The sequence below is a fragment of the Barbus barbus genome, assembly GCF_936440315.1.
Source record: "Barbus barbus genome assembly, chromosome: 24".
Classification (NCBI taxonomy): domain Eukaryota; kingdom Metazoa; phylum Chordata; class Actinopteri; order Cypriniformes; family Cyprinidae; genus Barbus; species Barbus barbus.
Genome location: NC_136752.1, coordinates 16,270,003 through 16,292,455, shown reverse-complemented (window position 1 = coordinate 16,292,455; position 22,453 = coordinate 16,270,003). Strand labels below are relative to the sequence as shown.

The window sequence follows — 22,453 nt, the reverse complement described above, 5'->3', positions numbered from 1 at the left end:
GTTGCTTGACAGAACATCCAATCACAGCTCGATTTTTTTACTCGCGCAAAAATTTGAAAGTCCAGGCGAGCCTCTGGCTAAGTGCAAAATATCAATTTATGCTGGTCAAATAAATTGGTTTGCAAACGATTTTGTTGATGCAACATGTCTGCAAAACCTTTATATGCAGATCAATTCAAGAGAAATGACGATGTGTTCAGAAACACGATGGAAGCGATTTTTCAGAAGGTAACGTTAACGTTATAGTGTTACAGCAAACGTGCGAACGTTGAAGATGAAGTAGCTATATGTATTGGCGCATGTCTTACCGAATATTATGTTTCTAAAAAAACTGTAGTGAATCCATGTAGTAACGTGTAGCTTTAACAAAGCATGTTTATTGCGTCCTTTATAGTATTCTAGTCTAAATGATCCTGGGATAGATGTCTGTCTGAAAACAATGACCTGCAGGACTGGGAGAGGTGAGCCAAAATATCGAAATTAAAAACTGATATCTGAGCATTTCTTCTCGCTGAGTGGGTTAGGTTAAAAATAAAATCAATGTTTTCACCTAAACATTTCTATTATTTGTGTATCATGTGACTACAGGTCCTGTGGCCATTGACAGTGCTGAGGGAGAACGTGAGTTGGAGGCATTAAAGGTGAGAGACATTGTTGTAAATATAACCTAGAAAATGCATTTCTAGATGCATATTTTCTGAAATAATTAGATTTTGTTTATTTAATAATCATGGACATAATGAATTCCTGCTGTAAATAAGATGTTGGTGTTCGTCAGTAGTATGTAATAATCGTAGTATGATTAATACACAAGTTTACATTAGCTTTGACCTAAAATGTGAGTTTTTTTTCTTAGACCAGATGTAAGTTTGCACAATGGTTGTATTGGAACATTACATTTCTTTTCTTATATGCAGACTCGAGTTAAAGCAGACTATTCAGTGAGGGGTAAGGAACATAATTTTGTTAGTTTGGTTAATTGATATCAGTTGTTTTGAGTATAATACCATATGTCCTCATTTCTCATGCTTAAACTTTTTGTCTTGTATTTTACAGAGTTTGAGGACCAGGAGAATGATCAGGTAGTAAAAAGAAAATAATAGTGTTAAAAAGCACAATTTTTATTTTTTTTTACTTATATTTTCTTTTTATCACCAGTTTCAGATGGATGTGTCAGGGGTCACTGAGGATGATCTTAATGGCTCGGGTCAAAAGGAAAACAGGGAAAATCTGTGTAAGCAATATTTATAAAAATGTAAAACAAAGTAACCCTGCACTTTAGCACAAAATAAACATTTCAGTTAGTATTTGTGTTGTTTACAGTAAAATATTTATGAACTACACACTATGTTCTTTTGTTCATTTATGATCTGACGTTCATTTTGGAGCTGACATCAAAGTCATGTCTCAATGATAATCTTCTAGGGCATGGAGGTGAATCATGCCTCTCCGTGATTCTGAATAACACATCTCCTGAATCTCTGTGGGGTGAGCTGTCTCCACCTGAAGAAGAGGATGAAGAACTGGAGAAAACACTGAGCAGCCATGGCAGTACACTCCTGGATGTCTATCCCAACATGCTCAACCAGATCGGTGAAGCATACCGGCGACAGCACATGACTGATACGGCGAGGGCCGTGGTGCAGAAGTACCGCCGCAAACACTGGCAAGCCGGCCCAATGCATCGCAACACATGCTTTAAGAACAGACACAACTGCACTCTGAACAAAACAACTGAGATCTCCTTTACCAGTCAAAGTCCAGTTCGAATAAACAGCAGCTGTTTCAAGAGCAGCGACAAACTTCAACATTTTCTGAAGAACAAACCAAGGTCTTCACCACTCAAAAATTCATCCTGCGAGCCCAGTGCCTGTTTTTACTCACCCAGGAGGAACAGCGCTGACGTGAGTGGTGTGACGGATGAGTGTGCATGGACTGATTTGCATTTAACCAGTAAACCTGCACGTGTGATTGACTTGTCCACACCTCCACATTCAAGTTCCCCCTCATTTAGTGACCAATCTCCAGATCTGGACCAAACCTATGATGTTGCACCAACATCCCATGCTGTTCCAGCCTCATCGGTCTTTAGTTCTCCACGACAAAGCAGAGCAGATCTGTCTCTAACTGACCAGAGAGGAATATCAGTCACCTCCCGACCGTCCTCATTGGACAAAGACTGTTTCAGGGGCCGCATACACTCTCCTGTACCCTCCCCGCAGCATGGTCTCAATGGTTTTTTGTCTCCTAGTGGGAAAAGTAGCTTCAGATCTAATGTGCTGAACATGGAAAAGCAATTAAATACAACAGCAAGTCCAAAGCGAAGGTCTCCTGTCCACCATCTATCCCATTCTGAGGTCCTCAGATCTCCTTATGGTGTCAAACAGGTGCCGTTGTCATCACCCTGGCGGTCTGTTTATGACCACCCTGACCGAAGCTTATCCAAGGTGGAGAAACCATCCCGTTTTACTCCATCCAACCGTCAACGCTCTTTTTCTGGCCCCCAGTCCACTTACTCTTTCAGTGAACCGCAGATTGATGCTGAGTTCAGAAAGCTGTATCACCATTTCATCTGTCGTGGCACATCATCGCCGTGTCCTTCCTCCCAGTGTCACCTATGTGAGAGACAAATGAAGGAGACATCCCGAAGCCCCAGCTTTTCCTCCTCCAGCATGTCTGCTCTCGCTCTGACACCCCTGAGGGCCAAGCTCAAGAAACGTCGCCGTCAGCCCGAAGTGGAAGAGTCACTCCGATTCAAACGCTTCCGAGAGAGTCGCTCTCCACTTAAACATCTCCAGCTGAGAGACCAATATATGAGCCCTGGCATGTCAGAACCTACTGAGGACAAACACACCTGGGATAGAGCCGTCCTGCTGCAGTGCCCCAGTCCTCAGTTCCTCAGGGGCACCGGAAACCTCAGGAGAATCAGGGAGGCTAAGTTAAGCATGCAAATGAACCCACGTCCTTTGTCTTGGGTAAGAGCATTATTGATTTCAAATTTACGTTCAAGTTTTTGATCTAATATTTCTTTAATTTTAATGGTATTTCAGTTAACAATTATTTTTAGTTTAACGAAAACAAGATGCAGTAAATAGTTTCTCCACTTGCTTTTGCAGAGAGATGCCCCAAGCGGAGTCCATCTAGCGGAGGGTTTGTAGTCACATTTTAATTTCTTAAAAATACACTTGCTCTGCATCAAGGCCTATGTATCTTGCTTACAGTTATTACAAAATGTTAACTCATCAATATTTTATTTCAACAGCTGTGTCACCCATGAGACTGTTTAATCAGGGTACCTCTCCACTCTCTCCTAGGTAATTTGAGCACAAAATACTATCGGTTAATTTCTTACAGATTTCATTTGAACTAATTCATATGATTTTCTAGGTTTGTACCAATATAAATATTGTCAAATAAAGTTGGGATTAAAATGTTATTTACACATTGTGTAAATAACACTAATTTTAACCAAAACTAATAACTTTAAAAGCTATAAATAGTGAATTTGGGCATTACAACATATGCACAATAATAATAAAAAAGACATGTAACCGTGTTATCAAATTATTGTTTTAAAGATGAACTTTTTAGAGTAAAAATTGGCAAAATAAGCATATGCGCATCTAAAAGAGACAAAATCTCCAATACTGGCCAATAACCAACATGGTAATATATTGTGCATTCCTGAAATTTTCTTAGTTTTTCCTGAAATATGAAGATTTTTGGGTGTTATTTGAGAATGATCAGATATTCTTTTTGTCTCTAACACTGTGATTAAGAATTTGTTTTCTTCAGTCTCTCCAGGAGGCGGCTGCAGTACAGTTTTCTGCAATGATGAGCTTTCCTGCATGCATCCCACAGCCTGCCTGTTAACCCTTGTGGGATAAACACTATATATTGCGACTATATAAAGTTTACCCTATAGTCAAAAAGCATGGGATGACAATGTGTAGATACATTGCTTAAAGTTGAGTAGTCCTGTTTTCTTTGAAATATATATGTACCTGTGTATGCAGCTGTTTGTTACATTGATTTTATGTAAATATTTCCATCACTTTCTCGTGTTTTAATATGATAAATTTTAATAGAACCCAGTGTTATATTAAAACAAGTGTCTAAGTACATGTGCATTGATGAATATCTTTGGCTGTAAATAATCAAATATTTTGTTTCAACAATTTTTTTTAATAAACGTGCGTTTCACATACAGAGTTTCATTTTGTGCGTTCTTGAGGACTAACAGAAAAAAAAGGCACTGTTTCTTTAAGAAGCACGGCTGCTAAAGCTCATATTGATTCAAAAGTAAGAAAAAAGCTTACATGGATACTGAAACAGATCTAATAAAATAGTTTTGTTATTTACAAGATAGTGTTTTTACTAGACAAGGATCTTAACCAAACTAGCGGTTTGAAATCTGACAGCAACAAGAATGCTTTTAATGCAACTCGGAAAAGGAATGTTTGAAAACTGAAAAATGCTAGGAATGTTTTTTTTTATTCTAACACAATATATAGCCTACCTTATGACATTTACAACTGCAACAAATGTTAAAGCAGCACCACAGTTTTAATTCCGGTTTTAGTCACAAATGATTTCAAAAGATAAACAAAAACTATTCTATACAGAAATGAATAGACATTTATGCGGGCCGAAATTCACCACTCCAGCTCCACTGGGTATTTTCCTGTGAGACAGGCTGTGCAATGACCAAATCTAGTAGTCTTAGTACTGATCCTCTCATCTTTCCCATGCATCTCTATCCCGTTTTGAACAGCAGATACCAGGCCTTCAACTGACAGATAACGGACACTTGTAGCACCTTTTCAAAGCAAAGAAAATATAATTACCAATTACATTTTTCAGTTTTCAAATGGGAAGTGTTTTTATATTTTCATTATTTGTGTATTCATTACAAAACTAAGCAAATTTCTGCTCCTGACTTACCAATATAACCCGCTATATCCTGAAACTCTGGTTTATTAGCAATTAGCTCCTCTTTGGTAGGAATGTTAATGCCCATGTAGCATGGGAATCGGATTGGAGGTGATGCAACTCGAATGTGGACCTGTGTCATGTGACATCACAAAGACAGTGTGTTAGTAAAAACAGATAAAAGCAAATCAAAGACAGTACTGATTCAAATACATTTTATTTTTTACCTCTGTTGCACCCGCTTCCTTCAGCAGTTTAATAATAGGGGAGATGGTGTTGCCCCTCACAATGGAATCATCGATAAGCACCACTCGTTTGCCAGCAAAGTTATCAGTCAATGCCCCAAACTTCTTGGCAACTCCAAGCTGACGTAGGCGAGTGTTTGGTTGAATAAACGTTCTGCCCACGTAGCGGTTCTTACACAGCACCTCTACATACGGAAGGCCAGACTGAGAAAGAGACAGAATGTAAAGTTTTGTAAGGGCACAACGTGAACCAATAAAGGTGCTGTATGTAAGTTTTTGACTCTACTAAAGCATAAAAATACCATAATATGTTTGCAGATATTTAAGAAACATGCTAAGTTAACATGTTTATCTAAAAAAACAGTGCTACAGTCAGTTAATCTTTTGAAAATGTGCATTCCGGGTCGGAATGTCGGTCTCTGTTTTGGTTTGTGAAACCCGCCAACTGCCAGTTTACCCAATTGTATTTCGGCACCCCAGGTTGCCAGTTCACGGAAAATACAGCATATTTCAAGTCATTCATCAACATGTGCGATCGTTTCTGTTGGTGTCGTTAATCTGGCAACCTGAGTGTGCATCATGTCCGAGGAGGAGGGGCCAGGTGAAAAAAACCCTCTCCAATACTTTGAATTTGGACTGTAATACCTAGTTCAACCGCTATATGTCAATCCTACAAACAGCACCTTTAAGACTGATGTGTTCAGCATCATTATTACTCACTTGTTGTGCGTATCCTAATGCTGCAGGTGTGGCTGATTCTGGAACAGTGCTCACTACATCAGCATCAGTGGGAGCCTCAATGGCCAACTGCCGTCCACAGCGCTGCCTCACTGTATATACCATCTGACCTGTAAGAGAAAAAAAAAACAACTTACTTATACCCACTTATTACCAGGGGCGTGTCTAGAGCATTTTAAATGGGGGGGGGGGGGGGGGGGGGGGGGGGGGGGGGGGCAGTCTGGGGCACTGCCTTAAAAGAGGGTGGCCGGGGGGAGGGGTTGGATACACGATGTTAATAGGCTTATATTATATAGGCTATTAATTGCACAGTGTGAGATTCATTGGTCCTCACAGAACTTTGTGAGATCGCGATGAACAAAGAGTGACAGCTTTATTGGTTATGAGCACTGTTTGCGAGCTTTCTAGGCAATCCATTTAAAATGTAGAACTTTGTTTTTTCCCACACATACGTTGCAACGTTTTGGGAATGACATCTGCATATTTATGCGGGATTCGCTCTCGAAGTAGCAGCATATTGATAGCAATAGAAGGGACAAAATATGTGAAAATGTGCATTAAGAGAGCACCCCCACTTATTTCAGAAGCAGCCTTAGTGATTACTTCTGGAACCGGGTTGATATGCTTCTATAACTATATACAAAAACAACAAAATACAAATGTACTACATAAAATAATTTAATAAATGCATATTTACAATTTAAGCACTTAACTAAAATAAGTATTAACAAAATGAATAACTAGAGAAGGCTAACTATATTCAGCTTGCTTCCATTTAGTGAGAAAAGCCTACTCTTCACTTGAATTAGAAAAACAAAAAGCTTTTCTGGTCTTCAGTGATGCGAGGATAACGTTTGAGCATACACACAATATCTGAGTGAGACCCGAGCCAATTCATAAAAGAACAATGTAGATTTAAAAGCACACGTCCAGTTTTGTGCGAGTGAAGGAAATCCGCTTGCGAGTGGAGAGATTCGTGCTCGCGCATTACATGATCGCGTAACATTATGCACTCTCGACATCTGTCATTTAGATCACGCTAAAATGCCTAAAATTAATAAAGAAGAGAAGAAAGCGGTCCTAGGCAGCTGCCTACACATGCCAAGATACGCCAGATGCAGTTAGAAATTAAGTAAAAACAAGCCTATCGCAAGACATCTGGTAGGGGGGGCACCTGGGGTGGCCAGCCAAATTTCAGGGGGGGCCGGTGCCACCCCTGGCCACCACGTAGACACGCCCCTGCTTATTACTATATGTCATGATTTTAATATTTACTACCATTAAAATGTTTTGTGGTCAGTAAGATTTTGTTTTTGAAAGAACTGTTTTTAAATAACTTTTACAATTTTATTTTAAAATAAAATTTATTTCTGTGATGGCAAAGCTGAATTTTCAGCAGCCATTACTCCAGACTTCAGTGTCACATGATCCTTCAGAAATCATTCCAATATGCTGATTTACTGCTCATGAAATATTTATTATTGTTACCAATGTTGAGAATGGTTGTGATGCTTAATATTTTAATGGAAACCAGGATGTGTTTTTCTTTAATTGAAATGTTCTTCTTAGAAATGTTAACTGCCTTGGTTAATTCACTGCTGGCAAGATGGGTTTTTAATTAAAAAAAAACCTCTAGTTTTTCATATATAGGGGACTAGAGAAACCAGAGCAAAAGGCCTGCTGTGCTCCCTTTTGCTAAAAAGTAGTGGTGTCACGATAAATCGATTTGTGGATTGATTCTGCCATTTTCTGAATGCATCGGGATTCTCTCTTGAATTGATTCTGAGCTTAGTTTTTAACAGCAGGTGGCACTGCGTGCTTTAGAAACCGCTGTACTCTGATTGCTTCCAGTTCCTTGCACAAACACCACTCATTCATTAACTTCGTGAATTACTGGAGTGTTCACAGTGGCCTGTGTTTACATTAATCTCATGTCATAAAAGCCGAGGTGCAAGTACATTTAACCACTTAAATTACTCAGTTGAACATACAACTGCTCTTATTCGTGAGCATTTAAGTGTGCCCTTAAAAACTAGGCAAGAGCGTCATCAGCTGTTTAAAAACTAAGCTCTGAATCGATTCCAAAGAGAATCGATTCGGAAAATTGCAGAATCGATCCACGAGTATAGAAACGTCAACACCTATAATGCAGTGTGTTTGATCTGACTATCCGTGAGCTGGGATACAAAAATGTGGAAGCATGATCTGTAATTTTAACAAAAGCAACATACGACATAAATTTACTGAAAAATAAACCAGGAGATCTGAGTGCAGGAAACATGGAGAAAGTGTACACCTGGTTCATTTACATATACTACCAACATCTGTCACAATACAAGGTGGTCGAAAGTATTACTGACCCCAATCATTTGCTTTAACCCAAACATTACGGTTATATCTCAATCCTTCCTTTCACTCAAAATGATTTCACAATGACTTTAAATATTATGCACTTGCCTTCAAATATGGAGTCTGGCCTGGCAAAGTAAACATACTCAAATATGCAGAAGGCAGGAGGGTCTCCCTCTGGCCGTGGGACAACACTTAGGCTCTTCAATCCGTTTTTAGAGATCTGGACGATCTCTCCAGGCTGTACTTCACGATAATACCTGACAACAGAAAAATAAAAACATACACAATAAACAAACTAACTAATAAAATAAGCAACAGCTACTGTGTGCAGGCTTAAGGATAGAATCTCCTTTAAAGAAGTGTATAGATGGTCAAAAAAAAAGTAAATCAAAGCATTTCTGTTGGAATGATGTGAACATACTTTGCTCCAATGGACTGGAAGCTGCAGGACTCAGAAGAGACCACCCAGCCTTCTGTGTCTGCTTCTCCAGCACCTACAGAAAAAAACAAATAAATAAATAAATGAGTTTAGCACCATCCTAGACCTAAGGTACAGCACAGACAGGCCACATGCACCCCCTGCAGCCCTTTCCCTCACTGCTGAATCACACACCTGAGCTGTGTAGCTTGGAGATGGGTACTTGACGTCCAATAGATAGAGGCCTGTTTCCATAGGGGTCTCTCACAGCATAGATTACATCTTTATACATAACGAGCAATGAGTATGATGTAGGCGTCTCTGTCATCAGATTCTTTATGCTAAGAAAAACAAACAATAAAAATACATAAAAATTAAGAATGCAGAAGTGGACTTGATTTTGCCATCATTAATACTGACAGGGTTTAACAAGTGGTGACCCAATCAGATGGGGAAGGACAGGCAGAACATACCGAGCCACCCAATCAGGAGTATCAAGCTCCTCCATGGGTGGAGTCAAAGCAAGGAGCTGGGTAATAAGTTCACTGTCTGAGCTGGTGGAGAGGCCAACGCCATGGCGCATAACCTACAACACACAAATATTTTATATCAAGTAGAAAAAAACCTCCTCTCTTCTCCTGAAACTCTATGTGGAGTCTCATGTAATCCCTATAAATCAAAGCCCACCTTTTTGCGCAGTGCGGAGGTATTGACCAGTTCTCCATTGTGTGCCACTGCAATCTTGCCATGCAGTGTGTCTACCACAAAAGGCTGGCAGTTCTGCAGCTCTGAGATGCCTGTCGTGGAGTAACGCGTGTGTCCGATGCCTAGGTTGCCATTGCGCAGCTTCAGCAAATCCTCTGCTTTAAAAGCTGTATTCACTAAACCCATGCCCTGTGAGAGGCAATTATGTCAGGCATGTCTAATCTTGCATTCATTGCTGCATGTTGAAATGTGGTGGCCCACGGGACAGGAACAAATCATGTTTTAAGTAAGAGGAAGATGCTGTACTCTTCGAAATGCTGTGTTATTCCTAGTAGCCTACATTACCTTCAGGGTGGTGTATGTCGGTGGGTTTGTTCCAGTACTCGTGACAATTCCAGCACTCTCCTGACCCCTATTGAACAAAGAGTATTGTAAAGGAGTTTTTTCCCCCCACATTAATGATCTACAATAAATTATGCAGATTTAGCAGTTGTCTTACACAAACTTACAAAAGACATACCAATCAAAAATGTGGTGTCCATTGATTTTTTAAATTTAGTTTTATTCAGTAAGGACACGTTAAATGAAAAAAAAAAATACAGTTAAAACATTTAAGGATAAAAATATTTGCATTTTTCTTTTTAAATACTGGTATTTTTCTCTTCATTAAAGATCCTGAAATTATTTTCACAAAATATTTTTAACAAATAAGAAGAAATGTTTCTTGAGCAGCAACTATCAACATATTAGAATTATTTCTGAAGGATCATGTGACACTGATAACTGCTGAAAAATCAGCTTTGCCATCACAAGAATAAATTACATTAAAAAAAAAAAAAAAGGTATACACACACATATATACACTGAACAAAATTATAAACGCAACACTTGTTTTTGCCCCCATTTTTCATGAGCTGAACTGAAAGATCTAAGACTTTTTCTATGTACACAAAAGGCCTATTTCGCTCAAATATTGTTCACAAATCTGTCTAAATCTGTGTTAGTGAGCACTTCTTTGCGAATAAATAATCCATCCACCTCACAGGTGTAGCATATCAACATGCTGATTAAACAGCATGATTATTGCACAGGTGTGCCTTAGGCTGGCCACAATAATTCATAGCGTATACGACAGCGTGTTCTAGTTCCTGCCAATATCCAGCAACTTTGCACAGCCACTGAAGAGGAGTGGACAACCTGATCAACTCTATGCGAAGGAGATGTGTTGCACTGCGTGAGGAAAAGGGTGGTCACACCAGATACTGACTGGTTTTCGGATCACAGCCATTCAGAAGCGCAGAAGTACACCCAACGAAATGGGTTATCATTTAATTCAGAAATATAAAACCTTTTTAACATTATTAAAACTACTGACTGATACACTTGCTGTTTCGCATTAAGTTCACAGTATTAACGTACATCTTTGCTTTCATTATTTTCAAGATCTGAGGTAAACTATATCTGTTGTTGTTTTCAGTATGGCTATAAAAGGTCACACAAAATGATATTCAAACTCACATTAGACACGTTTAACTTCGAATAAAGCACATAATCAGTAACTGAGATTATAGTTTGAATGTTGTTGTTCCAGCCGCGACGTCGTTAAAAACCTCATTAAATTAACTTACGCGATAAAAGTTATCTTATGTGTGTCTCGTTGCGTGTAGTTAGGACACGTGTGCATGTGCATGATTTTAAACAGATTTACTATTAATTTCTTGACGTGCTAAACTTTTTGAATAAAGGAATGTACCTTTAATTTATATTAAAAAAATGCATATATTGAGACACGTTGATGGTGTTTGTTGAAGAAGTGATATCGCATGTGATAATCCATTAGAAAACATGTCTTTGCAAGACTGGAGTCTGAATAGAGAATGTGTCCCTCCCATTCTTCCCCTTTGCTATTTTACACAAACAAAATGAAAATCAAGCCAAATCTGTTTTTATGAGTGAATGACTGCACACAGTGTGACTAAAGCAGATCAAACTGGTTTATGTGAAGCGGTTAGCCAGAGAATGAGAAAGGGGGGAGGGGGAATTAGAGCGAGCATGAGAGAGAGAGAGAGAGAGAGAGAGAGAGAGAGAGAGAGAGAGAGAGAGAGAGAGAGAGAGAGAGAGAGAGAGAGAGAGAGAGAGAGAGAGAGAGAGAGAGAGAGAGAGAGAGAAAAGGAGACAGAAAGCATGAGGGAAAGCATAGACAGTTCATCATAAAAGATGGGACCAAATAACCACAAAAGGCATTCAAAATAGACATGTGAGCACAGCCAAACGCCTCTGAGCCTTTTCCACGTGTCTTATTGAGTAAGATCGACGCAGCAAGCGCAGGCTGTGCAGCTCATTCGCCAAGCCACTTCTCACATTTCTTCCCCAGCCCTCCACCCCCCTCGCAGCACGCAGCTTAAGCCAGTCATGTGGCTGTTCTCGGTCACGTGGCTGTTCCTAACTGGCTCAGTCGTCTGGTTGCCTTGGACACTGAGCTTTAAGTCAACAGGGAGGGGGAGCAGAGAGGATAAAGGCAGAGGCGAACAAACAGAAGCCATTTCTAGGCAAGCTTAGAAACATGGAGCCTGAAACAGACCAACAAAGGCATGCTGGGGAGGACAAGAGGCAGAGGGACACAGCTGGACACTGGAGAGGGGAGGAAGTGAAAGCTCTGCTTTCTGTGTGGAGGGAGAGACAAGCCTGGGAAGAGGAAGAAAGCAGGGCCAAGTATGAGGCCATCTCAAGCCGTCTGAGAGAGCTTGGGGTGTGTAGGGACTGGCTTGACTGTAAGGCCCAGAGTAGGAGCATGGCTCTTCCAGACTGGAGGCCTACGCAGACTGTCTACAAACACTCTTCTGCAGATAGCAGGCCGTCGACCCAAAGGCCTTACGTGGCAGATGAAGAGCCGACTGCTGCCAGAAGAGAGGAGCCTGCTTCACTGCCAGCTCTTCAGGAAGGTAACAAACTCAAGATAAACAAAGCTACAACATTTTTGGATGAAGCATTCAAGTTACAGTTGGATTTTTGCTCTCTTTTGATATTTTATATATATAGCTTGCATAATTAAGTAATTACAATGATATAAAGTAATAATATATAATTAAATAATTTAACAAAGTAACTTTCATTCTACAACAACAATGGTTTTCAACCAGGGGGGCAGGGCCCACTAGCGGGCCTCCAAATGACTTAAATGGGTTTAAAAAAAAAGCCAAAACTATAAAAAAAATTTAAGATAATTCTTATGTTAATTCCCCCTCAATGACATTTTTCTAGCTATGTCAAACACTAAAATAATTTAGTGGGTAGAAATTGTGAGTAACAAAAATATATATATTTTTTAAATTCTTATCCTTAATTCTCTGAAATTTCTGGTGGGTGTATAAATCCAGCCCCTGTTGTTTATACTAAATACTAATGTTGCCAAACCTGTTTTTAAGCGAGAACCAATTTATTTCTAGGACTGGAAGGAGGAAGGCACTGGTCTGACAAGGAGGTTCGGGCTCTCCTTACCGTTTGGGCCGACAAGGAGGTTCACAAACAACTCCAACGCTCCCACAGAAACAAGGCCATCTTCCAGGAGATGGCACGTCGGCTGGAACGGAAGCATGGCGTGGTGCGAGACTGGAGACAGTGCCGCACCAAATACAAGAACATGAAATATGACTACAAAGTCAGCAAGAGTCAAGGCCGGCCAATAAGGTTCTTTGCTGAGCTTGATGCTATAATGCAGGGCAAAGACATTGAGGGTGGATTTAAAGAGGACGAGTCGTCTAGGAACGTACCAGACAGGGACCAGGTGGCTATGAGGCGTGAACCTGTCGAAGAACAGGTTATTAAGATCGATGACGGTAAGATTTGTGTTCTTAATTACAACAAAACAGTGATGGTTCAAGTTCGCCATTAAGTTCACCTCCTGCATCTTCATGCCTTTCTTTAAGATGAAAGTCTGGCAGAGATGCAAACAATAATGAATGCTGCCACTCATCCACTGTTTGCAAGAGAGACAGGTGAGTTCTGATATAAACGGAAATGTTCAATTTTGTTTCAACATCTTCAAGTTAAAAAAAAAAAAAAAAACACTCTAAAAACTGGTTTCTGCTTCAGCGACAACAGCAGCAGCCACAAACGAAATGAACATAATCACAGTGCATGACTCGGGCAGAAATTGGAGTGAGGAAGAGGTGGCCGCACTGCTTCAGATCTGGGCCGAAGAAGGGATTCAGCGACAGCTACAGGGCTCAACCAGAAACAAAGACATATTCGTGCAGATTTCACGCAGGCTTCTTCAGCAGGGCGTGGAAAGGGACTGGAAACAGTGTCGCACCAAGTACAAAAACCTGAAGTACCTCTACCGTTCTCTGCAGAGAGGAAAAGCCGATATCGGAGATCCTCGCCGTGTCATGAGATTTTACGAACAGCTGGATGCCCTTTTGTCCAAGCCTCCTAGAAGTCGACTGAGCTATGCCAAGTTTTCTGACACAAACAATTTACTGAGAAACTCTAGAATGTTTACTCCACCAACATTTGAGGAGCACTCCATGGGTGGACTTCCACAGGAGGACAATGACATCGTTGCGGTTAGATATGACCAGCCACCCATAGATGAGGCCACTTTGAGATCTCCTGCCATTTCTGCAAGGGTCTTTCACAACCAAGTTGAGACCGAAGGCATTTTAACAAGGCCAGAGGAAGTGTCAAATGTTGAATATGGGATGCCTGAAATGAATGCCACGATTGTGAGGTCAACTGGCAGCCCTCAGATAGAATATGAACAGCATGTCTCCTCTGACTCCATCACAGCTGTTATATACGACGACGGTCATAAGTACAGAAGGATCCCAGGTAATACAATTAATTGCACCAGTGGTTCTCAACTGGTTTTGCATCAGATTTGACATTAGATATCATGTGGTGGCCCAAAGCATGACCAATTTTTTTTTAAATCATATAAGAGTAAACTAAATGAAAAAGTGAAATAAAAGTTCTTAAGATTAAACAAACACATATAACATGGATTGTATTTACTTTAATATTTTTAAGACAATAATACACCAAAATACACTGATTCAATTCTTGAATCCATATTTATTGTAGCCCAAGTTATATTTTGTTTTAACTGGCAATGTTTTGTTCATGGTTTTTGAAAATGAAGGAATGTTTGAGGATGATGCAACCAGTCCATGTTGCATTCTCTAACAGATGAATTTGTAAAATGATACAAAGCCACTGACGTCAGCATCACAAGATATGGGAAGCATTTTTCTCCCTTAAACAAGAAGGCCTATTTATTTTGATATACTAATTACACAATGTTGCATTCTATTATTTGCACTTTGTATTGTTTCTTCCTCTGCTGGTAGCAACACAATTTTTTTGCTCACGGCCCACCAGTTGAGAACCACTAACTTATTATCCTTTTAAATGAAACGTTTTGTGTTTGTCTCAATATGTGTGCATACATTTCTAATGTAGACAGCAGTGACCCATCATACACAAGTGGAGAGCATGCGGCGGCTACCAAAGGAAGAAAGAGGAAAGCTGCAGATGAAGGTTTTTCATTATTTTCTCCTCACTACAGAGACATACTCAAATTTGTAATGAGCAGAGTGAGACTCAGGTGTGAGTCAATCTTGTGACTTCAGTTTGACTAATAGAATCAAGATAGGAACAAGAACACATTCATAGGATACACAAACAGCATATCAAAACAGATGAAAATGATTTAATTTTTATACAATACAACAGTGGTGAACAATCCTGAACTTTTCTGTCATCTGAATGTCAAAAGAAAGGGAATCAGGATAGAGTCATTACACTATAATAAAAGAAAATATATTGATTACTGAAAATATATTAGGCTAATTATAAAATGTAGTCTCTATTATTATAGTTTTTGACAAAAGTAGCATGTTAAGAAATTGTCAGTGAACAAACATGTTCTTTGACCCATATAACACTATATCTTGTGTCTAGGGGATCGTTTGCTTTGTAAACAGTTTCATCAGAGCACCGATGATGGAGAAAGCAGCACAGACTGGTCTGAGAATATAGACTTCCAATGCAAAGAAGAGGAGGATCAATACATTCCGATCATGGAGATCACCTCTGTGTGTTCAATGGCATCTAATGCAATCACGCCTGAACAATCGGTGAGACGGCAGGACAAGTCTATTGTTCTGTGATTCAACTGCATAGCTGCAGGGTATTGCAAACCATTATTTTGTGTGCATATTTTTAACTATGAGCTATATCAGCATTTGTTTGTAGTAATATGTAACAGTAAGAGAACAGAGCAGGCAATTGCAAAAGTTGCACCTAAGTGAATTATTCATGTTCATGATAAAGAGCACAACATTATTAGTTTGCATTCCATGCAACCCATATGTGAAACAAGAGGTTCATTTAATGTCATTGTTTTCTAACAGAGAAGATTTCCAACCATAAAGAGATCCATGCTGAAAAAACAGCTTAAACCAGCCTAGACATTATTTGGTGGTCTTAGCTGGAGTAAACTGGTCTTTCAGCCTGACCATCTGACAACTGGCCAAAACTAGCCTGACCAGACTGGGAGAAAAGCAAACAAGCATGCTTAGACATCCCCAGTAAGGATATATAAATCATGTGACATAATGTATCCTATATGCTTTAAAATGACCAAAAAAAAGACAATATTAACATAAAATAATAAATAAATGCAAAAAAATTATAAAATCTATTTCTAAATGTGGTACAGTAACGTACAATCTGTTAAGATTTATAGTAGGTTATGATTAAGATAAAGCTTTTTGAATATTGGGCTACCCAGATTGACTGAGGTCAGGGGGTGGGTGGTCCTTGTATCTGACCAGGCTGAAAAACCCCCGATTTAAACACTATTTACTTAGTCTCTAGGTGAAATGCAAATTAGGTAAAATAGATCCCTGCTGAAAAAATCGAATCCAATGTAAGATGCTTTGCGGGTCTTTACGACGGTCTTCTTCCACCTCACCCCCCTTTAAAATCCAACATAACAGCATAGCCAGGTTTGGAAACCATAAAGTTATATTTTTTTCAGTAAGGATGATCTTAAAATGTGTATTCTACAGTAATAGTCTCAAACAATAACTCCACAATAAAAGTTACCTCTATAGGGAGCAGCATATTAGCAGCAGCACACTTACCTGTGCTGCAAAGCAACAAGTCCAAGTGTCAAAATCTGCGCGACCTCCAGTTGTGTTGGCCATTCTCCCGCTGCCACACAGCCGAACACCCCGCATTCCTCCCCAATGCCCGACTCCTCAAACTCCATGTCCTCCTCTCTGAGGCGAGCTGAATGGGTTTGTAGTGTATTTCCACGCTGGCTAGATTCACTCGAAGCACGTGTTTCCTCACAAAGCGGAACATGCGGCGGAGGATCTGGCAACACAAATGCTCAAAAACTCCAGGTCTGGAGTCAAAGTTACAGGAGAGGAACAAATAGTAAAGTTTTTGGAAAAAACAGCAAGTCTTGTCCAATCAATAACTTAAAACGAACAAAGTCTGGTAGGTCAATTGTGACTAATGCGACCAATAACGCAACGCGCCCTAACTTCAATGTAACTTAGTTTGCAAAGGTTTAGGATGATTGCTTCTACATAATTTCAATAGATAAATCTTTTGTCTTTTAAAGTATGCAGATTAAGATTTTGCCCACGTGGTGAAGATGGCATTACTCTGATTGGCGTTAATGAATCGGCAGAGTGTCGTAACCATAGACATAAAGAGATCTCTATTATGTCTATGGTCGTAACGCGTTGCTCTTGTGAAAATAAATGAGTTGAGTCTCACTCCTCCGCGACGCACTTTTTTGCAGCCTTTCTCTGAAGTTTAAGTAGTTTTTGAAACGTTTGCCTGAAACCAAGCGACATAGAATAATCAAGTTTCTAATCATTTTTGCAGGAAAAACGAAGCGCAACAACAATGTCGAACACAACAGGTAAGTTTGGTTTCATTTGTCTGCTTGATTATTTCTCTCTTCACCATGTTTTTGCGCAGTGAATAAAATGCACCCATATGGCGGGAATTAATACTTAAGCTCTTTTTGTCAAACAGAATCAGTAACATTGCTGGAGGTAATATGATTATTTTCAGCCAAACTAAATCAGAATATGGGTCAATGTCAAGTCTGTAAAAATAAAGTAGAAATATTTTAAAATCTAGTTTAAATCACGTGACAAGTTTTTAGAAATGTAGTCTTTCTGTTGGTGTTTTTGTTCTTAAAATAATTAAAGGATGACTCTAAAAATGTAAGTGGAGAAGAAATTACTAAAATAAAATACTTTCCTTAAGAAAAAAAAACACCTTTTACAAAGTAAGTCTCTTTTTTTTTTTTAAATCATATAACTTACTCCCGGTTTCACAAACAAGGTTTATTGTTTTTGCAGGTTTGGTCCTCCATATAAAACTAGTCCCAGTTTAAAATGTAAATCTGAGCTGTTTCAACTGAAAGAAACTTGCATTGACTGATTTTAACATATATCAGTGCCTTTGTTTTGTCTCAAGATGTACACCAGTAATGTTTTTCTAAGGCACATTTATAAAAAATTACTTAAATGTCCTAATTGAACTATGGCCTAATCCTGGTTTATTCTAAGCCCTGTCTGTGAAACCAGGCCATAATATGAATATCTGAGTTCTTTCTTTTCCTTTTTTTTTTCCTTCCCTGTCTCGGTTATGCCACACTGATTTTTAATTCGGTCTACTCCACCCGTTCCCTAAATATTAGTATAGGCTATAATTATTAATATAATATTAAATAGATTGACAAACTACGTAATGCAACATTTATTTTTGTAATGCATAATGTCATAGACCCATATGTGCTTGTTCACTATAATTTGCAGTGATTTACATCTCAAAGTCACATACATTGACATCAATTAATGTGTGTTGTCGCCTTGGTTTTTATTTGTAGACCTTAAACTAGGTCAAAAACTGAACGAGGGTAAAACCAAGCAGATCTTTGAGCTTGTGGATGAGCTGGGTCATGTTCTGGTCCAGTCTAAAGATCAGATCACAGCGGGCAATGCGGTTCGGAAGGATCAGATGGAGGGCAAAGCAGCTATTGCCAACAAGACCACTAGCTGTGTGTTCAAACTTTTACAGGATGCTGGTGAGATTTCCTTTCTGTTGATTTATTTTTATTTAATCTTTGGGCAAGCTGGTTAATTTATTTGCACAAACAATATTCGTTCAAAATGATGATGTGCTGTACTGTAAACAGGCAAGCAAGAAGTGTTGGTCCACAATCACCTGATGTTTATTGAATAAAAATTCAACAGTGCAGTAGTGCTCAAACTTTCAGAAGTTTTCTTTAATCTAGTTGAAGACATTCAAGTCATTCAGTGTCTTGTTGAAGACAAGTTGCAAGAGGTCCCTAGAGGGCATTTCATTTTAAAATAGTTGCCACAACCTCAGCAATTTTAGTGAATTAAAGTTGGTGTGTACACCATGTGCAACTCCTGATTAAGGTTTTACTCTTGGGAAATGACTGCCTTGTGACAGCCATGCTTCCTTTAATTAAACTGAATATTACACGCATGCTTGTTTTGTTCAGGCTATTAAGACTGCTGTTCCAGTTTCACTGTGTGAAAGCATGTTGTCTTTGTCTGTCATACCTATACTCTGCACAGTCAGTGTCAATATATCCCTTTACTCTGCTGGAAAATGCACTTAATGTACTAGATCAATAATTTAGCCATTTCTAATAGGATGCACACAGTAATGTGAATCATAACTCTACCACTTTCTTTCAGGGTTTAAGACGGCATTTGTCAGGCAGCATTCTGAGACCGCTTTTGTGGCGTCTCGATGTGAGATGATACCTATTGAATGGGTCTGCAGACGGATAGCCACAGGCTCCTTCCTCAAACGCAACCCTGGGGTCAAAGAGGGCTATCGCTTCTCTCCTCTAAAAATGGAGATGTTCTTTAAGGTGAGATTGTTATTTAGAAAAAGTTGCTGAAGGTTTTGTTATCCATGACATTTCAAAGTAATGTCATGCCGTTTCATATTTCCCCATATTGATGCCCTCAGTTTCTCTTCCATTGTTCTTTATTCAGGATGATGCCAATAATGACCCTCAGTGGTCAGAGGAGCAGCTTTTGGCAGCTGGTTTTGAGCTGGCAGGTTTGACTATTGGCCGCTGTGAAGTGGACATCATGAGCAAAAGCACGGTGGCCATTTTTGAAGTCCTGGAGAAGGCTTGGGCCACACAGGACTGCACGCTGGTGGATATGAAAGTAAGAAACCTGAGTGTATTGGGCTAACACTTGTGAAAGTTTCTGTTAGTGAAACTGGTGGTAGTGACATTTGCTACTGTTGACCCCTACAGTAAATGTTTAATGCCTATAAACTTAAATTTTAGATTGAATTTGGTGTGAATGTGACCACTAAAGAGATTTTGCTGGCTGATGTGATTGACAACGACTCGTGGAGGCTCTGGCCTGCTGGGGATCGCAGCCAGCAGAAAGATAAACAGGTAAATAACCAAACATCTACTAGCAGCCACTGAGGGTTGGGTATTAATTCTCAGGAAGCAGATATCCTTCTGCTTTGATCATGATCTTTCCAGAAACGTGCTGATTACAAAGAATTAACCTGTAGTGTGATCTATACGAGTATGACTCTGTGTAACCATGTTCTCTGTGAAGGTGTACCGTGACCTGAAAGAAGTTACTCCTGAGGCCATGCAGATGGTGAAGAGGAACTTTGAGTGGGTTGCAGAGCGAGTCAAGGTACAATGTTTTACAAAATGATTGTTTTTGATGTGTTTGTTTAACTTTAAATTTCTACATTTCCTGCAATATTTTCTCCATTCATATTAAAACTGCACAAGTCAGCATGAAATACACCTTATCTAATTTTTACATGCATGTTGTTGATCTTATTTCGAACGATTGATTTGTACACACACACATGCACAAATGAAATAAAAATAATTATTTTAATCATTTAATCCGCTTAAATGTCACCCCTTAAAGCTTGCATTCATCTGCCTCTGCAACCAATCATTTAACCAAGTCTCCACCCTTATGTTTCTCTTTTTTGATCATTCATTACATGTATGCATGTATGACGCAATATAGAAGACCATATCTGCTACTAGCCTGCTTCATCGCAAATTTAAACAAAATCCTCAAGTATTAATAGTTGACTGCAGTCAATTTCATTTATCGTAACATGCATCAAGAAGCTGAACATTAATGTAGAGCTTTGTGACCTTGTGCTATTTACTTCATTCACCCAGATCAGGCTTTCACCCCATTAACCTGGATCCTCCACCTATTATTGTGGAGGATCCAAACTGAAACATTGGTGACTGATGTGAATCTGTTTGTGTGTATTTAGCTGCTTCTGGAGTCACTGGCAAAAGGAAGGGTTGTAGTTCTAATGGGCTCTACCTCAGATGTGGCTCACTGTGAGAAGATCCGAAAGGCTTGTGGCTCTTATGGCATTCCCTGCCACCTTAGAGTCACCTCTGCCCATAAAGGCCCTGATGAGACACTCCGCATCAAAGCTGAATACGAGGGTATGACCAAACACAACTAACACTAAGAACAGAATGTCCTTTCTACGGACTGTTACCTCATTTCAAACGTATTAAAAACAACTCCTGTGTTAATTACAGTGGTTAATGTTTCAAACATAAATATTTGAATCCAGAACACTTTAAGTAAAGTAGGTTTATTGTAAAATTTAAAAACAAATTAAATTTATCAATGTTTTTCTTCTCAGGTGATGGCGTACCCACCATCTTTGTTGCAGTGGCTGGCAGAAGTAATGGCTTGGGTCCTGTGATGTCAGGAAACACTGCGTATCCAGTTATTAACTGTCCCCCTATTACCCCCGACTGGGGTGCTCAGGACATCTGGTCATCTCTTCGCATGCCTAGCGGTACAGATAAATTTAAATGTCATTAAATTTTTTAAACATGATATCTGTATTAATTGGACTACAACGGAGTTAAATTGTAATATTAATTAAATATTACAATTTAAAATAACTTTGCTATTTAATAGACAATATAAAACCTTTAATATTATCAGTTGCGTAATTTTGTAAGAACTGTGTTTTTTTTTTTTTTCATAATTCGTTGAATAGAAAGTTCAAAATAACTTTATTTGAAATAGAAATATTTGTAACATTGTAAATGTCTTTCCTGACCCTTATGAGAATCTTGTGAGAACATTTTTTTTTTTTTTTTTTTTTTTTTTTATTCAGTTAACGTTTGAAGAGATTTTTAATAGAGTTAAGCCAAATACAGTTTTGGAGTTTTTAAATGAAAAATAAATTGTAAAAGCCTGATATAATTTAGGCATGAATTTTTCTCGCCATGAAAATAGCCAGGGAAGCTGGCATGGCGTTCAACACAAACAAACAAACTGACCCTTCTGAGCAATTTAATGGGTCCTTTTCAAATAAAAGTATTATTATTATTATTTATTGTTCAATCTTACTGACCCCAAATGTTTGAATGGTAGTGTACAGTGCAGTAAAACTAAACATTCTCTCGTTCTTACGCTTTCAGGTCTGGGCTGCTCCACGGTTCTTTCTCCAGAAGCTGCTGCTCAGTTTGCAGCTCAGATCCTGGGTCTAAATGACCATTTGGTTTGGGCCAAACTTCGAGCATCCATGCTGAACACCTGGGTCTCTCTGAAGCAGGCTGACAAGAAGCTGCAAGAGTGCAGCCTGTAATAAACCAGCACTTTCCCTTCAACCACTTTGTACATTTATGCTTACATTTTTGTGTACGTACCTGTCATTGCCTTTGAACAAGCCTATGTGAAATGCTGACCTAGAGCTTATTTGCAAAAATTCCATTTCAGGTGTGCATTATGTCAATAAACATTCCTCAGTTACATTTGTCTTGGTGGTGGTTCTCAGCAAACATGAAAACTTCATAAAAGCCAAGGGTGTGATAAACACTGTTCTAAATCATGTTATCCAAGATTCATAGGAAGTGTGTGTTATACGAAACCCTGTGAAAAAATCATCTGTAAAGTGTATCTCCCCCGCAGAGAATGATTGACAGATAACTGGGGGAAAGGAGTAACAG

At 39.1% G+C, this 22,453-nt stretch overlaps 3 protein-coding genes across 6 annotated transcripts; 2 read left to right on the top strand and 1 right to left on the bottom strand.

The window, feature by feature from the left end:
- Positions 1 to 22: 22 nt before the first annotated feature.
- Positions 23 to 4,208, top strand: LOC306844054 (uncharacterized protein). The gene is made up of 10 exons (XM_079375904.1): positions 23 to 228; positions 395 to 461; positions 589 to 641; positions 918 to 948; positions 1,057 to 1,082; positions 1,159 to 1,234; positions 1,426 to 2,975; positions 3,117 to 3,150; positions 3,263 to 3,314; positions 3,796 to 4,208. Exons 1-10 carry the CDS (start codon positions 145 to 147, stop codon positions 3,833 to 3,835), a joined length of 2,013 nt encoding a protein of 670 aa, XP_079232030.1. The 5' UTR covers positions 23 to 144; the 3' UTR covers positions 3,836 to 4,208.
- Positions 4,173 to 17,048, bottom strand: LOC306844055 (amidophosphoribosyltransferase-like). The gene is made up of 11 exons (XM_079375905.1): positions 16,539 to 17,048; positions 9,736 to 9,802; positions 9,373 to 9,579; positions 9,159 to 9,271; positions 8,881 to 9,026; positions 8,689 to 8,761; positions 8,373 to 8,524; positions 5,898 to 6,025; positions 5,160 to 5,381; positions 4,945 to 5,065; positions 4,173 to 4,819 (listed from the first exon to the last, which is right to left on the bottom strand). The coding sequence occupies exons 1-11, from the start codon at positions 16,664 to 16,666 to the stop codon at positions 4,656 to 4,658; spliced, it is 1,521 nt and encodes a 506-aa protein (XP_079232031.1). The 5' UTR covers positions 16,667 to 17,048; the 3' UTR covers positions 4,173 to 4,655.
- On the top strand, positions 11,874 to 22,256 carry LOC306844053 (multifunctional protein ADE2-like). Of its 4 annotated transcripts, XM_079375900.1 has the most exons (15): positions 11,874 to 12,332; positions 12,837 to 13,226; positions 13,317 to 13,385; positions 13,483 to 14,220; positions 14,851 to 14,928; positions 15,352 to 15,527; positions 17,296 to 17,332; positions 18,311 to 18,508; positions 19,152 to 19,330; positions 19,458 to 19,637; positions 19,763 to 19,876; positions 20,049 to 20,132; positions 20,746 to 20,926; positions 21,133 to 21,291; positions 21,926 to 22,256. In XM_079375900.1, exons 1-15 carry the CDS (start codon positions 11,954 to 11,956, stop codon positions 22,090 to 22,092), a joined length of 3,129 nt encoding a protein of 1,042 aa, XP_079232026.1. In that variant the 5' UTR covers positions 11,874 to 11,953; the 3' UTR covers positions 22,093 to 22,256. The 4 variants fall into 4 exon arrangements, with proteins under 4 accessions (XP_079232026.1, XP_079232027.1, XP_079232029.1 ...); XM_079375901.1 differs by lacking the exons at positions 11,874 to 12,332; positions 12,837 to 13,226; positions 13,317 to 13,385; ... (1 more) ...; positions 14,851 to 14,928; positions 15,352 to 15,527 and adding an exon at positions 16,727 to 16,899; XM_079375903.1 differs by lacking the exons at positions 11,874 to 12,332; positions 12,837 to 13,226; positions 13,317 to 13,385; ... (1 more) ...; positions 14,851 to 14,928; positions 15,352 to 15,527 and adding an exon at positions 16,944 to 17,132.
- Positions 22,257 to 22,453: the final 197 nt, after the last annotated feature.

What these genes read in the sequence shown, in the direction of transcription:
- LOC306844054 (XM_079375904.1), top strand. Translation starts at nt 145, where the DNA reads ATGTCTGCAAAACCTTTATATGCAGATCAATTCAAGAGAAATGACGAT. An exon ending in GACCTGCAGGACTGGGAGAG is followed by an intron (nt 462 to 588) that starts GTGAGCCAAAAT and finishes ATGTGACTACAG; the next exon opens with GTCCTGTGGCCATTGACAGT. An exon ending in AGCAGACTATTCAGTGAGGG is followed by an intron (nt 949 to 1,056) that starts GTAAGGAACATA and finishes TGTATTTTACAG; the next exon opens with AGTTTGAGGACCAGGAGAAT.
- LOC306844055 (XM_079375905.1), bottom strand. Translation starts at nt 16,666, where the DNA reads ATGGAGTTTGAGGAGTCGGGCATTGGGGAGGAATGCGGGGTGTTCGGC. An exon ending in CTCCAAGCTACACAGCTCAG is followed by an intron (nt 8,762 to 8,880) that starts GTGTGTGATTCA and finishes TTTTTTCTGTAG; the next exon opens with GTGCTGGAGAAGCAGACACA. An exon ending in GGATATAGCGGGTTATATTG is followed by an intron (nt 4,820 to 4,944) that starts GTAAGTCAGGAG and finishes TGCTTTGAAAAG; the next exon opens with GTGCTACAAGTGTCCGTTAT.
- LOC306844053 (XM_079375900.1), top strand. Translation starts at nt 11,954, where the DNA reads ATGGAGCCTGAAACAGACCAACAAAGGCATGCTGGGGAGGACAAGAGG. An exon ending in GCACGCTGGTGGATATGAAA is followed by an intron (nt 19,638 to 19,762) that starts GTAAGAAACCTG and finishes CTTAAATTTTAG; the next exon opens with ATTGAATTTGGTGTGAATGT. An exon ending in ATCTCTTCGCATGCCTAGCG is followed by an intron (nt 21,292 to 21,925) that starts GTACAGATAAAT and finishes TTACGCTTTCAG; the next exon opens with GTCTGGGCTGCTCCACGGTT.